The 19,473-nt window shown below is 41.7% G+C and overlaps 1 protein-coding gene across 1 annotated transcript in view; it reads right to left on the reverse strand.

Moving 5' to 3' along the window:
* CSMD3 (CUB and Sushi multiple domains 3) overlaps positions 1-19,473 on the reverse strand; it is a 3,551,396-nt gene that overhangs the window by 1,271,215 nt on the left and 2,260,708 nt on the right. Inside the window, 2 exon segments of the mRNA XM_029591914.1 lie at positions 6,227-6,353; positions 7,849-8,040. Of these exon segments, the coding sequence (XP_029447774.1) occupies positions 6,227-6,353; positions 7,849-8,040 (319 nt within the window).

A 19,473-nucleotide genomic window follows, 5' to 3' on the forward strand; every position in this document is an offset into this window, starting at 1 on the left:
GGGGGTCCCGGTGTGATCTTCCACTCTCGGGCCATGGGTGCGTGAATAGAAATGGCGCCAGCGCTACCTTTGCCCTGTCATATGACAGGGCAAAGGTAGCACCAGTGCCATTTTGGTTCCTGTCCCCCGACGTCATGAGCGCAGGAGATCGCTCCCGGACCCCAGCTGGACCCCCAGGGACTTTTGGCCAGCTTGGGGGGGCCTCCAGACCCCCACAAGACTTGCCAAAAGTCCAGCGGGGGTCCGGAAGTGACCTCCTGCACTCAAATCGTATTGCCGTATTGCAAAATGGCGCCAGCCATACCGCCGGCGCCATTTTGCAATACGGCAATATGGCCATACGGCCAGCGCCATTTAGCAATACAAAAAAAAATGCGCCGGCCGTATGGCCATTTTGCATACGGCAATACGATTCGAGTGCAGGAGGTCGCTCCCGGACCCCGCTAGACTTTTGGAAAGTCTTGTGGGGGTCAGGAGGCCCCCCAAGCTGGCCAAAAGTCCCTGGGGGTCCAGCGGAGGTCCGGGAGTGATCTCCTGCGCTCGTGACGTCGGGAGACAGGAATCAAAATGGCACCGGTGCTACCTTTGCCCTGTCATATGACAGGGCAAAGGTAGCACTGGCACCATTTCTATTAACACACCCGTGGCCCGAGAGTGGAAGATCACACCGGGACCCCCCCACTGGACCCCAGGTAATTTATGACATTTTGGGGGGTTTCGGGAGGGTGGGGGATTTATTTTAAAGGGTCGGGGTGGGTTTTAGGGTTGTTTTAGTGTGCCGGTTTTCCCGCCCTCCCCCGATTTACGATTCACACGATTTAAAAAAAAAAAAAAAAAAAACCACAATAATCCGATTCCCTCCCCCCCAGCCAAAATCGATCGTTAAGACGATCGATCACACGATTCACATCTCTAGTAAATAGGCTTTCTAATATAAAACATACACTCCAGACTTGGGACCTCATTGCTAGGGTTGCTCTATCAAGGGTCACTTTTGGGTAAGGGTTCTTTTTTTACCAATCCATGGCATTTCTGATTTATTTTTTCTTTTTTTTATGGGGGTGGCATTTAGGCTTAGTTTATTTTGGTATATCCAGTTGGCAATTTTTCTTAAAAAGTCATTGATGGTTGAATCTTGGTATCTGCTGAGTGGGATTAATAGATGGATGTCATCAGCATAAGAATAGCATGTAATTTGGCAGTCTCTGATAATTTTGCCAAAAGGGCAAATATAAATGTTCAATATTGTGGGGGAAAGGATGGAAGCCAGTGGAACACCAGAGAAAAAGGAGTAAGGTTTTGTGAGAGTTTGTCCCAGTGGTACAGATTTGGTGCAGGCATAAATGATGTGAACCAAGCCAGGGATGGATTTGCCACTCCTAGGTCATGCAATCTAATGCACATTTTTTTGCGTTAAAATACTACTACAGCTTCATGAATTGGCCTTATTATGTTATGAACAGGCGAGTAAGAATTTGCATAATTGATACAAAAGTAAACCTGGCAGTTTTCAGTTTAGTTCAGGTTTGGCTGAAAATGCCACTTCTCCCTGAGATCTTATGAGAGAATCTATCATATTTTCCCATATAGATATGAAGGAAACCAAATGCAGATCTGCCAGCATTTAATGAGGTCAATATTCAGTGGACCAGCAAGCAGGAAATTACCCAAGTAACATTCCTGGATATTTAGCAACTCACAGCCTGTTGTGAATTAGACCTTCAACTGTCATTTTCTTCAAAATTAATTCAACAAAGCATTAAATTCAAATTGTTTTGAAAGTTTTACATCCTTACATGGGAGATTGTGTAATTATGTTATCTCTGTCAATACTGGTATTTGGCATCATGATATTTTTTAATAATATAGAAAAATAAATTCTGGGGTCATAGCCCAATACTTTAACTGCTGGACTAATTTTTATGAATGGGATTAAGTCAGAACATCCGATGAGCAGAATGTTTCCTCAACCCCATGGGGTAAAAGAACTGTATTAATAAGGCTGCCAATTGGCCCTAGGTTTTCAAGGCAGTTTGACTTGGTACTGGTTTTATCCCATTGTGTTCAGAGTCATGTAGCTCTGGTTTCCCTATTTATTTATTTAAATTATTTTTTATACCGAAGTTCATGGCACAAGTCATATCACATCGGTTTACATCAAATGAAAGGTTTACTTCGAACGAGATATAGACAGATTAAATCGAACAGCGAAGGATTAACCAAAATTAATCAGTTAAAGGAGGGGAAAAATGAAGAATGAAGGAGGTTATAACTAGGAATTAGTAGTGCAGAAATAGGAAACATATCAACAATATACATTATAGTGTCTGCCGAGTAACATAACATAACATGGTAGGGTAACCATTGACCTTCCCTATTGTATTCCCTTAGAAATAAAGGCTACAAATCCCTGAATGTCATAGGTTAAAATCAGGACTGGATGGATCTGTACTGAAACTCTGGAGTCATTTGGCAGCTTTGTCTATAAAATTATCATCTTTTTGTTTTATTACATCCTGTGATAAACTCTTATAGAAATTGCTATGACCTGAAATTACATTTTTCAAAAATAACTTTAACCTTGTTCACATGTAATGACCGGCCTTTTTATTAGTTACCTAACACTTACTATAGCATCTAAAAAATTTAAATAGAACCTTATCCTGAATGTCTGAATCTAGACATTAAACAGGAAAAGATTAACTCAAAACGAAATCTAAACACAATAATGAGGGCTAACAATGGTCTAAATCTCTAAAGCATCATTAATTATGTATTGAAAAGCTATGACTGGCATATACTATACAAAATTTTAAAATATGCATATGTGCATGGAAAGTAGTGCTATTCATCCTGTCGTAATTTCAAAATACACTTTGGTAATATTGGTATTTGTAAAAATTCTCCTGAATCCACTGGCACACACCACACTACTACTGGATATCTACAATATTCAGAGAGCTGGTCTCCCACTGAATATATTTGGCTCAAGTTACAAATGAAGCATAATCTGGACAAATTTGGAAGTGTGATTCTTTTCAACCAGACTTGTGTGCATAACTTTAGCAGGAGAGGGCTCAATATGTGTGTTTATGAGCTAAAGTTTATCACCACCCCTGGGGCATGTAAGAATAAGAGCATAAGAAATGCCATATTTAATCAGAACCAAGTCCATCGAACCCAACAGATTCCATAGCTTGATTGTGTATGGAGTGAAAAAATACTTCCTATGATTTGTTTTAAATCTACTGCTTGATAATTTTATGGAGTGTCCAAAGTCCTAGTGTTGTATGAAAGGGTAAATAACTGTTCCTATTTACCTTTTCCACCCCACTTATGATTTTAAAAAAAAATTAAATCATATCCATTTTCAGTTCTCTCTTTTCTAAGCTACAAAGCTCTAATCTGTTTAATCTTTCTTCTAAAGGGAGAAAGCCCCCCCTCCCCTTATCATTTGGCTCTTCCCTTTACAATTTCTATGGCTGCTATGTCTTTTTGATAAGGGATAACCAGAACTGCACACAATATTCAAGGTGCAGATGCACCATGGGTCTTCCATTGATGCCCCTTTTTCTCAACATGAATTTTGTGCACATAAAAGTTGTGCACACAAAACATGCATTTGGTGAAACATTACATACACAAAGATCGTCAGTATTGACCTATTACATTTTATCACTTCATGCTGTGTTCTCTAATATCAAAGAATGTATGGACCAATTAAATCTACTATATTATTATATTATTTATTCCACTTTTGCAAAAACAGCTAATCCTAGGAGTTCAGAGCAAGGCAAATGAGCAACTAAAGAATATTAAGTACTAGTGATTTTCTCACAATCATTTTAATTTGATTCAAGGTTAATATTTTTACAAAATTTTCTTATGTACTTTACTTTTGCTTATTGTTTGCTTTACTGGTAATGATTTCTGTGATTACACATGTGTTTTATTCTCTTTATCAATTGTTGTGCCTTACTGATTAATTGTATGTTTTGGTTTTGCCATCATTCAAGAGCAAATTATGTGCATTTTATTAACTAAATAAATAAAAGGCTTGAAAAGTAATTATAATTTTCCTTTCATACCAAAGTCTGATCCTTTTCAGTGTAATGCTCTACTATCTAGAATATTTTTTTAGTTCTTTCAATTCTTAAAAAGCATGACGGGCATATACTAATGCTAAATGTATATTATTTAATTTATATATTTGCAATAATATGTAACTAAAAATATACAAACAGACTATCCCAACAGATATAGAGCACATGATTCAGTGAAGTTCATATTCAGCTGAATTTAGGCCTAGATTTAGCATTACACTATAATTTTTGCAAAAATAGTGCCTGTGACACAAATAGGGTGTAGTTAGGGTAATTTTCCAGGTACTGCATAGTTATTTTATTGGAACACATGTTAAATTTATCACACCCATGATGTTTTCACATTGCAAGGTGAGAGGGAGAGAGAGAGAGACTCTTTATAAGGCTCTCATATAAGTAAACTATGTATACCATTGTAAGAGGGGCAATATGTAACTTAGGCCTGGATTCATCATTCATCACAGAATGATGAATCCTGTGAAAATGGGGGGTGGGGGAGCAAAGGGGGGGGGGGCCTGCGAAAGCCCGCAGCCTTCGCACCATGGCTGTGCGCTGGCTGCCGGCTTTCGCACCGAATAGCACCACTGTGAAAGGTGAAGACACCACCGACTCCGCCCCTCCCCTCCTGTTGGCTAGTGCCTGATTTTCAGTGTTAACCATCTGAGGGCTTGATTTACTAAGGCTTTCTGTGCCTACGGGAATAAAGCTTAATAAATTACATCCTTAGGGCCAGAATAATTAAGCCTTTTCTCCCATTTTGGGTTAATGGGAAAAACCCTTAAGGGTCAATTTTAAAATCCGCATGAGCATATGCAGGTGGGAACCACAGGGGGGATGAATTTTAATAAATTACACACAGCGATGCAATCGGGCTTCCCCCAGTTCCCTCCCAGTCCGATCCTTAATTGGAGTGGACTGGGAGGGAACTTTCCTATCCCTATCCCTATCCCTCCTCCCTCTTCCCCACTCTTCCCCGCCCCTCCCCTCCCCCTAATTTGCATTCAATCACATGCGAAAAGGCCCTTTTTGCATGCGATAGAGGCTTATCGCACGCGATAGGGAAGGGCCGTATCACGTGCGATAAGCCTTTGATAAATGACCCCCTTAGGGTGAGGTTTAGGTGGTGGGCAGTTTTATATGCTCAGTCAGAGGTGCAAACAGAACAGTTGACATTATTGAAGATCTTATGTGATTTGGATTGATGAATGGTACACAAAGGTGAGATTTGTACATACTACATAGTACTCTAAACCTAGCTTGATAGCAGCTAGGTAGAGATGAGTACAACCTCATCTTTCTATACCTTTCATCACTCCAAATCACTTAAAATCTTTACAGAGGGTAACTCTGCTGTTCATACCTCTGATTGTGCATGTGAAACTGCCCCTCAAAACCTAGTACCCACCTAAACCTCACCCCGAGTTCAGAATGCTCCCTATTACATTGTTATAAAAGTTACCTAATATATGTCCCTCACCAGAGTCTCTCTCTTTTTTTTCTCCCCCCCCCCCCCCCCCCCTTGCTGTAACACACAGCTATTGAAGGCATAATGGCAGGAAAAAGGTGTTAAATCTCTGTTATGTTAAGCACCCCTCATTGTCATTTACTCTGCCCAAACTCCTTGCGTTATTTATCACATGCGTTATGGCATTATCATGGGTGTTGTGGTCCTAATGCCCATGATAAGGCCCTAACACGATTTGAAAAATGACCCCCTGAGGGAAAATGATCTTTTCTGGAATTTTATGTATACCTATTTTATTTATTTTTTTAATTGGAGGTATTTTATCAAAGTTTATATATTAAAATCTAATATCAAAAGCCCTTGGTGTAGTTTATGTATGTTTTTTGAGTTATTAACCACTGGGATGCTCTGGTAACTGGTGATATATCACATAAATAAATAATAATAATAAGATATTCAACAGTGTGTCTGAATATCCTTCTAAGGTTACCCTGATATGTTTATCTGACTAATGTTGCAAGTCAGACATATACTACCCCTGTTGAGCCTACCCATTCACAATTCCAAAGACATTAACTCACACCCTACTTGTTCCTGGCTTTACCCTCATTTCCTCAAGGCCAAGGATTCTCTGTGCTGCCATGCTTTGGTGAATTACCTGACAATATTTCCAAGGTCTACTTCAATTATCCATGTGCATCGAAGATTATTATCATATGGAAAAGGATAACCAGGAGACAAGATTCTTCCTGATGATTCTCCTTTAAAACGACCACCACATTCAGCTAATGAAAAGAAAAAAAAAAGTATATTATTATATTTTCTTTACTCCTATATTTTAACTTTTATTCTTACAATTCAAGAAAAACACGACTTATCATTCATTAAACCAGAAATGCAAACTTCAAAGGCTCACCCAGCAAATAGTGGGGCTGATCCCTGCAGCACAGGCAAAGTGTTCTCAATTTGCAAATACTTTCAGAAGAAATTTTTCACTTTTTGGTTTTTACATAAACTAAATTTTAACCAAGATATAGTCTCCAGAATTGAATTCAATATGGGGTCAAATTAATGACCTATGCAAAGGCTTTATTATTATACTTCTTTTTTAAAGTTTGTGATACTTCTTCTTATGCAAACACACATACTTACTAGCTTTCCCAGTTATTTTATTATATTTAAAAACATGAAGATATTTGATTGCTCTTAGATCGCTTTCATGTTTGATAATTTATAGTCCTTTTGTTTCAAATTCATAAGTGACCAAGGGATTTTTTTTCATCTCAATCTCATGATTTGCACTCTAAACATAGGGAGGTTAATTTTATAACTGTGCATGGATAGGGTGTCATCTGCATGTACCTTTTATGTGAAGATTTTACTCCAAATTTTCAAAGTGAACTTATATGTATGAGATTGCATTGAAAATTCATGGCCTAAGTGCCTTGGATAGTTCACCAAGCCACTTGTAGAAAGGTATTTCTCATCTATCAAGGGTTCAACATATGTGCATACTTTTGAAAATTGAAAAGTTCATGTATATATTTTAACCGTATCCCAACTCTGCCCCAAAAATGTCTCTTTCCAGTTCGCATAAAGGTATGCCTGAAATGAAGTTACATTCATACTTTTACATTCACTGAACCCAGGTCAATTTCAATTTTAGAATAGCCATTTATTCACATTAAACATGTTTTATGAATGTAATTGGCTTTGAAAATCACGCCCATAAATGTCTTTAATTAAACATACCTATGACCTCACAAAAACATTTTTATGCACACTTTCTTGAATAAAGGGAGGACCTTTTAAAAGGTCCAGATGCATATGGATAAAAAACACTTTTGCCTACATAAATCTTTTGAATATGGCCCTGTCGGAGTTCTGGAAAACATTTACTCCAAGGTTGAAGTCTGTATAAAACGTCTGTGGAATTTCCTGTTTGATTTGAATGCTTTCCTTGACTCCTGTGCTAGCAAATATTTGTTCAGTATAATACAAATTTTATTTTTAGAAAACCTGACTTTCAGCAGTTCATTACTTTTGTTTAAAACTTGACTCTGTTGTTTGGAAGGACCTATCTATATTTTTTTCTTTGCTAGTGCAGTTGATTTTTCATTTTTATATGTCTTATGGTCAAAACCAATATTGTTTTGGTGTAGCTGCATCATGTTAACATTACTCTGTAATCAGTTAGTAAGAGACAGCATTAGATATATAAATCATTTGGTTGATTTGACATTTGCAAATAAAATATGGACGCCCAGAAAAGTTTGTTACCAATACAAGATGGCAGAGGGTAGTCCCATGCCCTTCGTTCCCCTGTCATGCACTTTAGAAGACTGCTTCCATGAAGTGTGTATCCTGGGTTGCATCCATAGATGATAGTACTTCCAGCAAAATGACCCTGATCGCTGATCTTGTATCCAAACTGAGGCACACCAGGATCTTCACAGTGAGAAAGCTCAAAACCTGGGAAAGATTTACAATGGGCATAGAAACAAGACTGTTAACAGAAAGGTCATTTAAAACAGTGGTGAAAAAAAAGAAAACGCAAACAAGCACATATTAATTTCTTGCTTAATAAATAAAGATATTGAGAAGAAGGAAAGTGCTTAGGAACAAATTTCAAAAGTGACAGCCTAGATGTAAACTCAGCGGTTACTTTTACTTGTGGGCTTTGTGCCATACACCATACATTCCCTATGAAAACTCTCCTGGGCAAAAGTACCAGCAGAAATTTGCATCTGATTTTTCTGCGGGTACCTTTTTGATTCAAGAAAAAGCACATAGGGCCTGATTCATCAAGGCATTTTCCCATAATCACAGAATGGGAGAAATGCTTAGTGAATCAGGCCTATAGATTTGAAAACATAATGGGCCAGATTTTCGTATCTACGCACAGGTGTAGATTTGTGCATGCAACCTTCGCAAACAAATCTATGGGTTTAAAAGGGTTAAAAAGGGTTATACATGTATATTATGCGTATAACCCTTTTAAAATTCGCCCCAATCTGTGCAAGTTATTTCCCTCCCCTGATCTAAACATGTCCCTGGGAGTGCCTCCTCACTATGATGGTAAAAGTTCCTGTGATGTTATAGACTGTTTGCACATTTAGCAGGGTCCAGAGGTGAGAAATGTCCAAACAGCCAATTTACCTGAGAAAATAGGCAATTTTCAGGGTAACTGGCTTTGGAAAATCGCTCTCCTACAAAGTAATTTTGAAAGGGATTTCTGTAGGGAAAATAGTACAGCAGAAATGACCCTTTAGAAAACTGGAGGACTTGTACACATGTAAAATTCTGCATGTTCATACTGTATGGGCATACTCATGTGCATAGATGTACAGTGAGCCGGAGGTAGATTCTAGGTGGGGTTTGGAGTTGCCCACATACTTTTTGATTTTAAAATATATGGGCTCACTTAGTCAAGTAACGGACTTTTGAAAATTGTACCATTGAATTATCCTTAGGATCTACCCGCATAAGTGCACTTTACGTGCTAAATGGCTTTTGAAAATTTCTACAATAGTAGGTTACATTTATATTTATAGCTCCTTTGAAAATTCACCTGATAGTGTATAAATTCTCTCAGCAAAACCATATCCATCAAATAGCTGGTGGAAGTGTGTGTGTGTGTGTGTGTGTGTGTGTGTGTGTGTTTGCCTGTGCAGTTTTGCTGGAATAATTTTCAAAACAGATTTATGCATGATCGTCTCCTTTGAAAAAAAAAATGATAGAACTTATGAGGATATCTGCAGCTAACTTATGTGTGACTTTATAAAATTACCACCTTAAGGCCAAGATTGGTGTTTCAGAGAAATATAGGGCAAAAAAAAAGGGGGGGAGCAAAATGCTTTCAAGTCAGTTTTCTTGCACAATTTTGAAATTGTCCATTTTTTATCCTAAAGTTTGATATCCTCCAACTTCTGGGCCAAAAAAAAAACACAAAACAGTGGTAAAAAATGTGTGAGCATAAATGTCTGCAAAAGCACGGAGGAACATTGTAAATTTGGCATGTTTGAGCAACCGTGGCTTAATCAGGTTTTCTTATGCTTCATTCCCAAATATAATAGTTACTGAATCTGAAATGAGTCTGTTAGAGTATATGAAAATGTCTCACCATGGAGCAAGAAGTAAATTATTCCTCAATAAAGGGAGATAATATTAAAACACTTCATGGTGCAACACTTCATGTTTGGGCTCTCACCACTAGGAGCAGGATAGTGGTTCGACCAGCAGGCTGTGGATCAGGAAAGCCAGAGTACAAATCCTACTGCACTCCTTGTAACTCTGCACAAGTAACTTCACCCTCTGTTTCCTTAGGTACAAACATAAATCTGGATTCACTAACCTGTCATTCTTTTTTTGCAGGGGGGGGGTTATACCCAATTACCCACGATAGTGAGACCCCCCCCCCCCTCCCTCCCCAAAAATATTGCAGCTGTATTACCACATTGTTTTGTCTCACGGCAAAAAAACATAAGGCAAAAACATAGCATGGTCCTTTAACATGCGGTGCAGCCCTCAAAGCATGGGGCTGCCATCAGTCCCACCTAAAAAAAATGTAAAAAGTACCAAAATTTGAAAAAGTGTATGTGGGAGGGTCAAACCTGACACCCCACTCCTCACCCTAGGGATGCCAATTGAGGCAGCCCCAACATCCACAGCATATATTCGTGCAACAATCGTCCTCCTCCACACCCCAGACAACATTGATAACATAGCTGACAATGAGTATCTCCTCACCCCTCTATCAATTCCCAGACATGTTCCTCTCCGGTAACCCATCCTCCCGACCCCCAAATAAAAAAAAATAACATTATTGGGTTATAGGGGTTGCCCCTGCCAGATTCTTCATATGAAGCAAAGAATCATTGATATATAGTGAGGGATCCCCACGCTCACAAAACCCCCTTCCCACACTCCATTGCCTCTAAAGGAAGATTTCCAGCCAGTGGAAGGGCCTGACATGTCCCCTAGTCCTGGGCCTGGTCGGCACCATTTTCCAAAATGGCACTGACATAACCTTGCCCTCTATGACTGGGGCAAGATCAGGTTGACATCATGTTGGAAAATGGCGCCGACCAGACCTGGGGGTTAGGGGGCTTCCCTGGCCCTTCTGCTGGCTGGGAATATTCCCTGTGAAGTAATGGATTGTGGGAGGGGGGTTTGGGGTGGTGATGGGGGCCTGGAGACTTGGAAAGTCCGGGGGGGGGGGGGGAGAACCATTATACCCCAGCAATGTTATTTTTTGTATTTGGTGGTTGGGGGGGGGATATGGGGTAAAGGGAGGGAATGGAAACTCTTTTTTTGAAAAGGGGTGGGGAGAAACGAAAAACCTAATGGCAGTTATATTATCAATGTTGACTTGGTTGGGGGGGGGGGGGGGCTCATTTCCATGCAAATGTGTCTTGCAATGTTTAACTTTGGATGTCAGGGCCATCTTGATTTTGTGACCGAGGAGTGAAGAGAGGGGTAAGGTTTGACCCCACACACTTTTTAATTTTTTGTGCTTTTTTTAATTTTTTAGGTGGGTCCTTTAAATATAACATGGGAGTATCGGAACCTGTGTTAAGGTTTTGAGGATCCCACGTTAGATTAGTGATTCTCTGAAAGGTGTAACTAAAATAACATGGCTGACAAATTTCTAAACAATATATCAGAAACCTGTGGTGTATTATTTATGAAGATTTATTTTAACAAATTGTATCAAAATGTTATTTAAAATATTAATACTAAACATACGAAACAATTTATAGTATTTATATAAATTCATACTCTCCACATTCATACCAAAAACATATTTATCACATATAAATTACAAATCACAAATATCAGGATAATTTATTAGACACTCCCCCTTCAATATTTTGTTCTTATATATATCATCCAAGGTGGTACAATCCTTTCATATCTTCTGTTCCACTTGAATTCAATTTCTCACAACATATTCATCTCCCCGACAAGAGACTCCTGTTTCACCCGAGGTTTTATCAGGGGATATAACAAGTATTTCACAACGGATCACCACTAATATAACAGGGAGCCATGTATTTCAAATCTTCTCGTCTCTAAAAATCCTGAATAAACAACTTCAACCCTTCTTACCCGTATTCAAAACATCTGGTCATATAAGCATACATGCTTTCTCTTACTCTCCCACACACATGCACACAAGATTTCTCACTTTCCCATAAAAATGTTCTCTCTCACTCTCCCACACGCACATGCTCTCTCTCACTTACCCACTCACATGCACACATGCTCTCTCTCACTTCCTCCTTGACATAGCAGCAGTCTCCTTCTTCAGCCCCTGTGGCCAAGGGAATTACTTCCGGCCACGGGGCCAAGCCAGCTCTAGCATTGGACTGTGGATCTTTGGCTTGAGTTGGTGTTGTCGCTACCCGAGAGGGGTACCCCCTGCAGGTCACCAACGTCATGAGGCGAGGCCGGAGAAAGACAGGGGCCAGCTGGAACTTCACCCCTTCCAGCCCTCGTTCTCCACAGGTTGAGCCCTTGGGTACCAGGGCCGGCTGGTCTTAGGTGGGCCTCTGTGGAGATGCTCTGGAGTATGGTCAGTGTGTCCGAGGGTCAGAGGCAGGCGGCTAGCAGGCAGGGCGCAGTCCATTCCAAGGTACAATGGCAGGCGGCTAGCTGGCAAGGTGAAGTCCAGTCTAAGGGTCAGGAGCAAGAGAGGTCCATTTGAGGGGAGAAGGCACGAGAAGCAAGGAACTGGAACAGGAGTCAGGAATTGGAACAGGAGTCAGGATCTGGAACAGGAGTCAGGAAGTGGAGAACTTCGAGGAAGCAGCGCAGCATGCCAAGAGGAAACAGCACAGGAGACTTGTTGCCAAGCCATCTGGGTTCAGCCCGGAAGAGCCTTAAATAGGCCTGGGTTGAAGATGTCATCCTCTGGGGCCGGCATAGGTTTCCCACCGTTGGCCTTTTAAATCACAGCCAGAGCAGTGTGTGCATGTAGGGGAATTCCGGGTGGGGACGGAAGCCGGCGGTTTTCCATGCACTGGCGAGGCTGGGGATGCCCCGGCATCAGAGAGAGTGAACGGAGTCGAACAGAGGAGACAGGCTGCTGCAGCCAAGGGCCCGGGGACTGGCAGCATGGCAGGGAGGCACTGAAGAACAGGAGGAGCCGGCCTATGGGTTCCACGGTCGGTGAGTGCAACAGCAGGGTATGCTTCTCCTTCTTCTCCAAAACAGTGCGGTCCCACTGAAATTGACGGCATGGTAAGCACGGTCTTAGGAGTAAAAAAGCAGCATGACCCCGTGCCAACCATGCTGTCAATTTCAATGGGCCCATGCTGCATTTTCTCTTTCTGAGGACCTGCCAGCCACTTTGCTCTCATTGGCACATGGCAGAGCTATGGTGCCTTTTGGTAGTGGCACCTATGGCCATGGCTATATTGACCATAGACACGCTATGACTCTGGTTATAAAGTAGTAGAGGCTGATATAATAAGCCTTGGTAAACCTGCCATGGGTTTTTGCATGCATAATTGTAGATGGCTTTCTGCACTAATGTTACACGTGTATGTAATAAATTATTTATGATGGAAAAAACACACGCACAAAACTGCTCAAAAACCCTTGGCATATTTAGCACGAGTACATACAAATAGCATGTAAAGGACATAAATTTCTATTAACGGAAAATGCAGAAAGCCACTCTAGGAGGGAGAATAGTTAGTGCGGTTGCGTGTTCGTGCAGCTCTGGTGTAATCATGGATTATGTTCACGTTTTATGATATTATGGTACATTTTGCAGGTCAGCCAAAGAATAACAGCAGCAGAAGCCTTACAGAGTGGCAGAAGAGAGAAGTCAGAGAAGGAATAGGCTGAGAGAAGGCCGTTTCTTACTGAAGAAGAGAGGAAGGTCCGAGAGGAGCAGGTTGTCTTGGCTCAAGCCAAGACAACCTGCTAGGACACTCAGGCACTGAATATTCCACCTGAGGAAATTGCTGCTGAGGATGCCGGAGTCTGATGTAATATGGACCTATAGACTGAGCTCCAAGAAATCAAGGATTGTATAGATCCTCTAACAGAGTGTGGATGTGCCATTCCGGGCCTGGTCAAGCTTCTCAGAGCCTTGCATATGCTCACCACAGGCTCATTCCAGAAAAGTGACGGCATGGCTGGCATGCAACATTTTCAAGGTATTTCAGCCAGTTACTAAAGGCCATGATGTAATGGGTCAGGCAGCACATCATGTACCCACAGCAGTGTACAGAGTGGCAGGAGATGAAGCGCACTTTCTATGACATAGCTGGCATGCCAAATGTAATAGGCGCAATTCATTGCACCCATGTCGCTCTCATTTCCTCACACAGGAGAGAAATGGCATACGTGAATAGACAGCATTTGCACTCACTGAACATACAAGTTGTCTCTAAATTCACTGGAAGCAGTCATGACTCCTTCATCTTGGCGCAGTCGGCACTGGTTCAAAATTTCACTGAAGGGAAATACGGCAAAGGCTGGTTGCTAGGTATGTTTGAAATGAAATTCAAAACAGAGCATACATGTAAAAGTTGCAGAATAAGCACTCTAGGGTAGGCACCCATGAAGGATTAATCAGCACTTTGAGGTGCAAGGTAATAGAAGTCCATAGTATTCCACTACAAAATAAAGTGGGTTGGGGGTGGGGACAAAAGCAACCACAAGATTAGGTAAAAGGTAATTTCTCAGGGGAGGGCAACCAAAGGCAGAATAGTACAAGCTTTCTGGTACATGGTGTCAAAGCACATTCTAATGTGCTGTACATGTCAGCAAGCAGGGGATGATACCAAAACTGTAGAACTCACTTTCTTTTTTTTTGTTTTCTACAGGTGATGCTAGGTATGGCTGCAAAGCATGACAGCTCACTCCTTTGTCTGCACTATGTACACCATCAGAAATCCAATACAATGAGGCAATTGTGAAAACCAGAGGAACTGTTGTGCTTACATTTGGGGTTCTGAAAAGCAGGTTTTGCAGCCTTGACCGTTCTGAAAATGTACTCACCAGAAAAATTGACGAATATTGAAGTGGGGTACTGTTTGCTGCACAATACTGGCCTCCAGCATGGCATCCATCAAGCCCTGCATAGAAACCTGGCACCAGAGCAAAAAATGTTTGCTCCTGCTGCAGATGGAGACAGCACAGCAAGGGGGAATGAGGTCCATCGTAAGGTCATAGCGGACTATTATTGAGATCAACACCAACCCCATGGAAGATGAATATGCCAGTATGTAAAAATGTTGCAATGACTCTGTTTAATTAATTTTGTTTTTTAAAAAATTTTCCTAGTTACTGCAGTTTTAATAAATGTTTTTTTTTAACATCAGGCTTGTTTTTCATTGGACACATTCTTCATTGGATACTGTCTTTGGCAAGGGTGTTTCACTGGAGTATCAGGCCCAACATCCTGCCTCCACAGACTTCCAATGGACCAAGAACTTTAACATAAAAAAAAAAAAAGCCATAGAGTTCAATATTAGAGGGATTACTCACAAGTCAGCTATGTAACTCCAACTAATCCATTTAAATATATAGTTTTGATTACTGACACATGGAAACAGTAAGCAAGTACACACAGACAGAAATATTTTAAAATCTAATATTTTTATTTTTTAAACACTTTTTAAGATTTGTTTTTATTATGTACGCCTTTTTTTAAAATTAAAACTGTAAGACCCATCTCTGCCTCTGCCTCTTCATAGGGATGAGGAGGGGTATGTGTTTGTCTCCTGCTGAAATATGTAAAATAAGGTGTTATTTGTACTGCATGTATTCATACACTTTTATTAAAAAAAAAAGGGGGGGTTGATATAAGGATTTGATATTGTAATAAATTCTATTTAAATGTATATAAGGAAATTTGATGCTATTTGATTTACCCTCTGGACTTGTAGTTCTGTCGTATACCTTTAGAGGGTATTTATTTATTTATTTATTTATTTTATTTACTTATGAACTTTTAATATACCGACATTCGTAGAACACATCACGCCGGTTTACAATTAACTCAAAGAAAGGAAAATTACATTTAACGGGGGATGGGGCGAGGGGAGCAGGCAAGAAAAGGGGATAAAAGAAGGGCAGGGAATGAGAGTAGAATACTGAAACGAAGTAAAGAAGAGAAAGTGGAGAGGAACCAAAATAGCTATAGAAACTTACTATATTTACATCATTGGGAGAGTGCTTAAAGTAACTGGGCTAGCTATATACATAAATATATTGTAATATACCCAGATACTAACCAAACCCTGCGAGGCAGGGTGGGCCTTGTCTAGGTTTGGTTAGTATCTGGGTAGGCCTGTTTGAAAAGCCATGTCTTGATGCCTTTTTTAAAGTTGCTTAAGGATGGTTCTAGACGGAGATCAGTGGGAAGGGAGTTCCAGAGGGAGGGGCCAGCAATGCAGAAGGCTCTTTCTCTGGTGAGGGTAAGGTGTGCAGTTTTGAGGGATGGGGTGTGAAGGGTGCCTGCAAGGGAGGTTCTGGTCAGGCGGTTAGAGGATCAGAAATGTGGCAGATCTTCGAGCCAGGGAGGGTTGTCTTTGTAAAGCGTGTTGTGTAGGATGGTGAGAGTTTTGTATTGAACACGGAAAGGGATGGGAAGCCAGTGCAGATCCTTTAGAATGGGGGTGATGTGGGCCCTTTTGCGGGTGTTGGTTATGATTCTCACCATTGAGTTCTGCAGTATTTGCAAGGGTTTAATAGTAGGGATGTGAATCGGGCTTTGGACGATTGAAAATATCGTCGATATTTTCAAAATTGTCAGAAATCGGGGGCTCCCCCAAAATGATAGGAAAACCCCACGATATTGTTCGTGGGGGTTCTCTTATCATTTTGGGGGAGGGCAGGAAAAACGGCACACAAAAATAACCCCTAAACCCACCCCGACCCTTTAAAACTAATCCCTTAGCTTCCCCCACCCTCCTGACACACCCAAAAACTTTTTACAGGTACCTGGTGGTCCAGTGGGGGTCCTGGGAATGATCTCCCGCTCCCGGGCCGTTGGCTGCCACTAATCAAAATGGCGCCGATGGCCCTTTGCCCTTACCATGTGACAGGATATCCATGCCATTGGCCGGCCTCTGTCACATGGTAGGAGCACTGGATGGCCCGTGCCATTTTTAAAGATGGAGCCAGCCATCCAGTGCTCCCTCCATGTGATAGGGCCCGGCCAATGGCACGGATACCCTGTCACATGGTAAGGGCAAAGGCCATCGGCGCCATTTTTATTAGTGGCAGCCGACGGCCCGAGAGCGGGAGATCACTCCCGGGACCCCCACTGGACCACCAGGTACCTGTAAAATGTTTTTGGGGGGTCAGGAGGGTGGGGGCAGCTAAGGTATTAGTTTTAAAGGGTCGGGGTGGGTTTTTGGTTTATCGGCTCGGGCGCAGCCGATAAACAAAACCGCGATTGGGCCAGACAAAAAAAAAACACGATGTGAATCGGAACCGAAATCCGAACCGATTCCGGTTCCGATTCACATCTCTATTTAATAGTTGATGACGGGAGGCCTAAAAGAAGGAAATTGCAGTAGTCCAGTTTAGATAGAATGGTAATTTGCAGAACTAGGTGGAAGTCCTGGGTGTGGAGGAGGGGCTTAAGTTTTTTAAGGATGTGGAGTTTGTAGAAGCCCCCCTCTAGTAGAGACTTAAAGTGGGGTTTGAAATTTAGGCATTGATCTAGTGAGATGCCTAGATCTCTTTCGGAGTGCAGTGGGGTAAGGGCTGAGGCAGAGTTATGAGGGGTGGATGAGGATTTCTGTTTTAGATGCGTTTAGTGCAAGATGGAGGTTAGATAGTAGGGAATTGATGGAAACAAGGCAAGATTCCCAGAATTGCAGGGATTACATGAGGGTTTTTTGAATAGGGATAAGGATTTGCACATCATCAGCATACAGGAAAAACTTCAGGCCTAGGTCAGAGAGTAGGTGGCAGAGTGGTAAAAGGTAAATATTGAATAGGTTGGAGGATAGTGAGGAACCTTGGGGAACACCTTGTGTAAGTGGAATGTAATAGGATTTTGACTTATCAATTTTTACTAAGTATTCTCTGTGGGAGAGATAGGATAAAAACCATGATAATGCTGAGTCGGCGATGCCTATTTCTGCCAGGCAGGAAATGAGGATTTGGTGGTTGACAGCAGCACTTTCTGCTTTTTACCTTATAGGGTTACCTTTGTTGGAAGGTGTATATTATTCTCCCAGTGATATTATGGATGAGTTGTATAGTTTCTCAGATCAGGCTGCTACTGACATTCTTATAGGGTTTAGGTTGTTTGATGTTCTTGTAGGTGTCCATGGAGGGAGTGTTGTGACTGTCGCTGCCCGACGTCTCCACTCCGCCCTCCTTACCTCTTTGGCGACTCCCTCCTTGGTTGATGGAAGTTTGGCTGCCGCAGCATCATCTTGCCAACCTCCTCTGGCGTTCATGGTCCGGCTAGATGCTGCCTTCTGCCATGTTCTCTTGAGGCCTAGGGGCGCGCACGCGGCCCCGACTCAAGTACCAGCAGTGGCGCGAACCTCAGGGGCATCCCCTTCAGATGACATCATCATCTTTGGATATTTAAAGGTCTTTCATTTTGCTAACTAATCGAGTTAGCAAAGGTTAAGGTTAATAAAGATTACTATAGGGTTTACCTAGCTGCCTCCAGGTATCGCTGCGGATGGGATTCGCTCTCCGCATACTTTGCTACTCTGCCTCCTCAGACTTTATCAGGGGTACCCGCTCCTCAGGGGCCTCGCTCTCTCTTTTACTTTTCAGGTCGCAGTCTGGAACTGGTACTCGCTCCTTGAGGGCCCACGTTCCCGGACCTGCTACTGAATATAACTTCTGCCAGGAAGTCACCGCTGCCTACAACACCAGTGAGGTACCATCTCTCTCTCAGAGCTTTCCCTGGAACCAGGTACTTGCTCCTCGAGGGCCTACTTCATTCCAGCTCCTGGGCTGTTCTAAGAGACTACTGTGTGAGTGTTACCATCAAGGTTCTGTTCCTGAACTCTGCATACTCTGCCTACTCACTATCTCAGTTTCTCTACAGCTCAGCCTTCCTGGGATTGCTGTTCCAGTGCCTGAGGGACTACAGCCCAGCCAGGCTCTTCCAGCTCACTACTGCCACCTCTGGTGGTTCACAAAAGCAGTTTAATAAAAGAACTTGTGTGTGTCTGTCTCTCAACTCTGAGTCTGACCAGTGGTCCCTCTCGGGATCTTCCCCCGGTGGTGTGGTCATCTGCCACTGGCCCAAGGATCCACCCACAACTATCACAAATAACAACAGGGAGATTGGAATGGGTTAAAGAAAAAAAAAAGTTAATTAGAATCGAGTTCATGCAGCTACATTAGCTGAATATTGTCATGTTGAATGGATCCCTAGGGGTTTATGGATATTGAAGGAGACATTTTTATTTTCTAATTATGATGAGTTTGTGGCATGATGGAATGACGCTCTGAATAAATGTCCTTATGATCTAATGTTACTTATCATATCAAATATTAAGACACAGATGGGAGAAATTAAGAAAAAGATTACATAGAAACATAGAAACATAGAAATGACGGCAGAAGAAGACCGAATGGCCCATCCAGTCTGCCCAGCAAGCCTCACACATTTTTTCTCTCATTCTTATCTGTTACTCTTAGCTCCTTGTTCTATTCCCCTTCCACCCCCACCATTAATGTAGAGAGCAGTGATGGACCTGCATGCAAGTGAAATATCTAGCTTGATTAGTTAGGGGTAGTAGGGGCAGTAACTGCCGCGATAAGCAAGCTACACCCATGCTTATTTGTTTTACCTAGACTATGTTGTACAGCTCTTGTTGGTTTTTTTTTTTTTTTTACTTCTCCCCTGCTGTAGAAGCAGAGAGCCATGCTGGATATGCATTGAAAGTGAAGTATCAG

This window comes from Rhinatrema bivittatum, chromosome 2, assembly GCF_901001135.1.
Source record: "Rhinatrema bivittatum chromosome 2, aRhiBiv1.1, whole genome shotgun sequence".
NCBI classification, from domain to species: Eukaryota; Metazoa; Chordata; class Amphibia; order Gymnophiona; family Rhinatrematidae; genus Rhinatrema; species Rhinatrema bivittatum.